At 43.6% G+C, this 2,973-nt stretch overlaps 1 protein-coding gene across 2 annotated transcripts; it reads left to right on the forward strand.

Moving 5' to 3' along the window:
- The first annotated feature begins 473 nt into the window (after window positions 1-473).
- LOC124654447 lies at window positions 474-2,759 on the forward strand. 2 transcript variants are annotated; one of them, XM_047193444.1, is made up of 3 exons: window positions 474-667; window positions 761-867; window positions 2,462-2,759. In XM_047193444.1, the coding sequence occupies exons 1-3, from the start codon at window positions 504-506 to the stop codon at window positions 2,467-2,469; spliced, it is 279 nt and encodes a 92-aa protein (XP_047049400.1). In that variant the 5' UTR covers window positions 474-503; the 3' UTR covers window positions 2,470-2,759. The 2 variants fall into 2 exon arrangements, 1 of the variants encoding a protein (XP_047049400.1); XR_006988360.1 differs by lacking the exons at window positions 474-667; window positions 761-867 and adding exons at window positions 885-1,414; window positions 1,822-1,902.
- The last annotated feature ends 214 nt before the right edge of the window (window positions 2,760-2,973 follow it).

Consider the following 2,973-nt stretch of genomic DNA (forward strand, 5'->3'; position numbering starts at 1 on the left):
CTTCAGTGTTCTCTATCACGTCTCTTACCTCCATTTTACTTACTTTTGCGGTAAGTGGCGAGGATATAGGCAACTCCCATCGGTTTTCTTGCTCCAAGTTCGACCATGTAGACAACACACATCGGTTTTCTTTAGTAAGATGTCTCTCTTTGGTATATTTTTTTAGAGATTTCTTCTCTCTTTAGTCTATTTTTTAGGGTTTCTTTAGTATATTTTTGTTTACAATTTTCTCTCTTAAATAAATTCGAAGATTTCAGCACAGTGAAGATGGGCTAATTGCATTTTATGGGCCGGCTCTGGTCTCACTTGAACTTATCTGGAGCTCTTGAAGCCCCAAAAGAGGAGCTAGAAATGGCCCAACACTACTAACAAATGGATATACTTGCGGCGTGAGCCCGGCCTGCCACTCCCTCTATTAAAACCCTAAACCACCGACCACCGCCGTCATCTCCCATTCACCGCCCTCCGCCGCCACCACCCTCCGCCGCCCCAGACCTAGCACCATGGCGTGGCGCGGCGCAGCCTCCCGCACCGTCCTGGCGGCCGTCCGCCGCCCGGCACCCGCAATCGGCGCCCTTCGCGCCCCTGCTCCCCTCGCCGCCCCGCGCCGCCGGCTCCCTTTCGCCTTCACCAACGCCGCCCCCACCTCCCCGCTCGGGGCCGCACGGTATGCCAATGCCATGAACAGCTAGCGAGGCCGCCCTGTGTGTTGGCAATCTGTTGTCCTGATGGGGTTTTGTTGTCTCTGACGTGTGTGCAGGCCCCTGGCGGCGCTGATGGGGTCGCCGCTGACGACGCCGGTGGTCCTAGCGCGACTGACGGCGCACCCCGGGGCCAGCGCCCGGGCCTGCTGCGAGCTCTCCCAGGGTAACCTCCTCCTCCCGCCGTGCTTGTCAGGATCGCTGATATGATTTAAGTTCGTGTCGCGATCTGGGTTGCAGATTGGAATGGGCCTAGATTGGATAATCCATGTTTCTGTTGTGCCTAGATTGGATGAGTTAGAGTCTACGTTTGCTGTGATGGGTTTCCTGGGATTATGCTTGTAGTCGGCCGGTTCTCCGAATCTCTTGGAATCATAGATGGGAACGCGTTTCTTTCTTTCGAAAATGGATCTGCATGCTGCACAGTTTGGCTGGTTTTAAAGCCTTTAACATTAGGATCATATAAACTTTTTTTTTTAGAAAACATGAATCAAAGTCTTTCACTAGGTGTATTATTTCAGGCTAGTGTTGCCATGGAGAAATTCGAAACAGTATATGCAGGTTATATGCAATGTGTGATGTATTTTGTACTGTTTAATAACCCCGAGTGAAAACTAATGTAAGAAGATTAAAATTGGGATTTGATAGGGAATGGGGACGATGGTTGAAGTTGGAGGCCGCACAGCATGACGAGGACTGTGTCCTAGGATGATGTAGGTCTCCTCCTTTTCCCATTGTATTCCTTTTGTAATTAGTACTTGGCAAACTAGAAGTTAGCAGTTGCATTGAAGAATTAAGGAGAATATGTATGCATTCAGAATTCCTTCTTTTGTTGACACCATTGTTTATCAGTCCTTTGTTTCTTGCTATCTACGCATCTTTTTAATGCTAAACAACAGTCACATACTAAACTAAAAAATTCCCTGCAAAAAAAAATACTTCACTAAATTAGTTTTTGAGGTCAATGCTTGCTGTATGTATGCTTTATCTTTCTACTAAATTTGAAATTTGAAATAAACATTTGGCACTCTTTCCTCTGTACATTATAAACTGCTTACAATTTTGTTAAAATATTGAAACTTCAATTGATTGAGGGTTATGTATGGTTGGGAATTGTTAGGGAATGGAAAGGATGGGTGATGCAAGAGAGGCCAGGGTAGAGCACAGCAAGGTGCTTATTTTTAACACACAATCTCTTTTGGTAATACTCATCTTTGTCAATCATCTTCACTTAAAAGCTTGATAGGATCATGAAAATCTTGGTAATAAAAACTTTCGTGTAATTAGTTCACAGTTGCAGGTTATAGGAACCACTTGAACTAGAATCATTTGGCACATTTTATTGATGGACTAACAAAGCATGCAGTAGTCGCAACTGTGTTACTGCGCCAGCTGTGACGTGCTGCGTGGGCTGCTTGCAACCTTTTGCTACCTGAAATCTGTAGCTGCCAAGCTCTGACGTGATGTGTGGACTGCTTATGCAGTTACAACCTTTTTCTGCCGGAAATGTCTAGTCTCCTTGTGTATGTCCACTACAAAGTGTGAAATGATTGTATAGAAAAATAATGCATTTTCTGACAGTAGTATACCTTTTCTGTGAGTTGTTTGTCGATTTGCTGTCACTACATTATTGTGCGTTGATTTTGAAATTTTGAAAATTGGTCCTTTTATGATTCTGCGTGAGCTTAATTGCCACAATTTACCACAAGCTGTAAACTATGCAAGTTTGCTAACGGTATAGTGGTGTTGTTATTTTGCAGGTACTTGAAGAGACCATGTGGATTTCCTACTTTCCTTTCATAAAAGGATACAAAACTTGGATTCTTCGTTTGGAAAGCATAGCTATCCTGGTGTAAATTCTTCTAGCTGGTGTTAAGAAGAATCTTCTCCAACAAAATAGCTAGTTTCTCCAAATTCCTAGCCTAGACTGAAAATAATTTTCCTTTCATATACCATGGTCTGTAACATGGATTTAGCATCTACGTTTGTGTGAAATATCTTAGTACCATCCGCTAAGTGGATTTGGTGGCCCATTTTATACAATGCATTCGATTTAAAGATCTCTTGTTCCATGAGCAGCAAATCTAGTTAGCCTGTCCTTTCCGTTTATTGTTTATCTTACTGAATGTTCCGTAAAAAACGTCCGAATTTGTATGGCTGTTCAGCAGTCCTGCTGAGATATATGTAACAATTTCAAAACTCTAGAAAAAAGTGGACAATAACTTGTGCCGAAGTTCCTCATGGCTGTGACTAGGCAGTAGACTTGCACATG

This window comes from Lolium rigidum, chromosome 5, assembly GCF_022539505.1.
Source record: "Lolium rigidum isolate FL_2022 chromosome 5, APGP_CSIRO_Lrig_0.1, whole genome shotgun sequence".
Taxonomy (NCBI): Eukaryota; Viridiplantae; Streptophyta; class Magnoliopsida; order Poales; family Poaceae; genus Lolium; species Lolium rigidum.

Bases quoted from the DNA above. Each gene is read 5' to 3' on its own strand.
- LOC124654447 (XM_047193444.1), top strand. From the start codon at position 504: ATGGCGTGGCGCGGCGCAGCCTCCCGCACCGTCCTGGCGGCCGTCCGC. The intron at 668-760 runs GTATGCCAATGC...ACGTGTGTGCAG, and splicing joins TCCCCGCTCGGGGCCGCACG to GCCCCTGGCGGCGCTGATGG.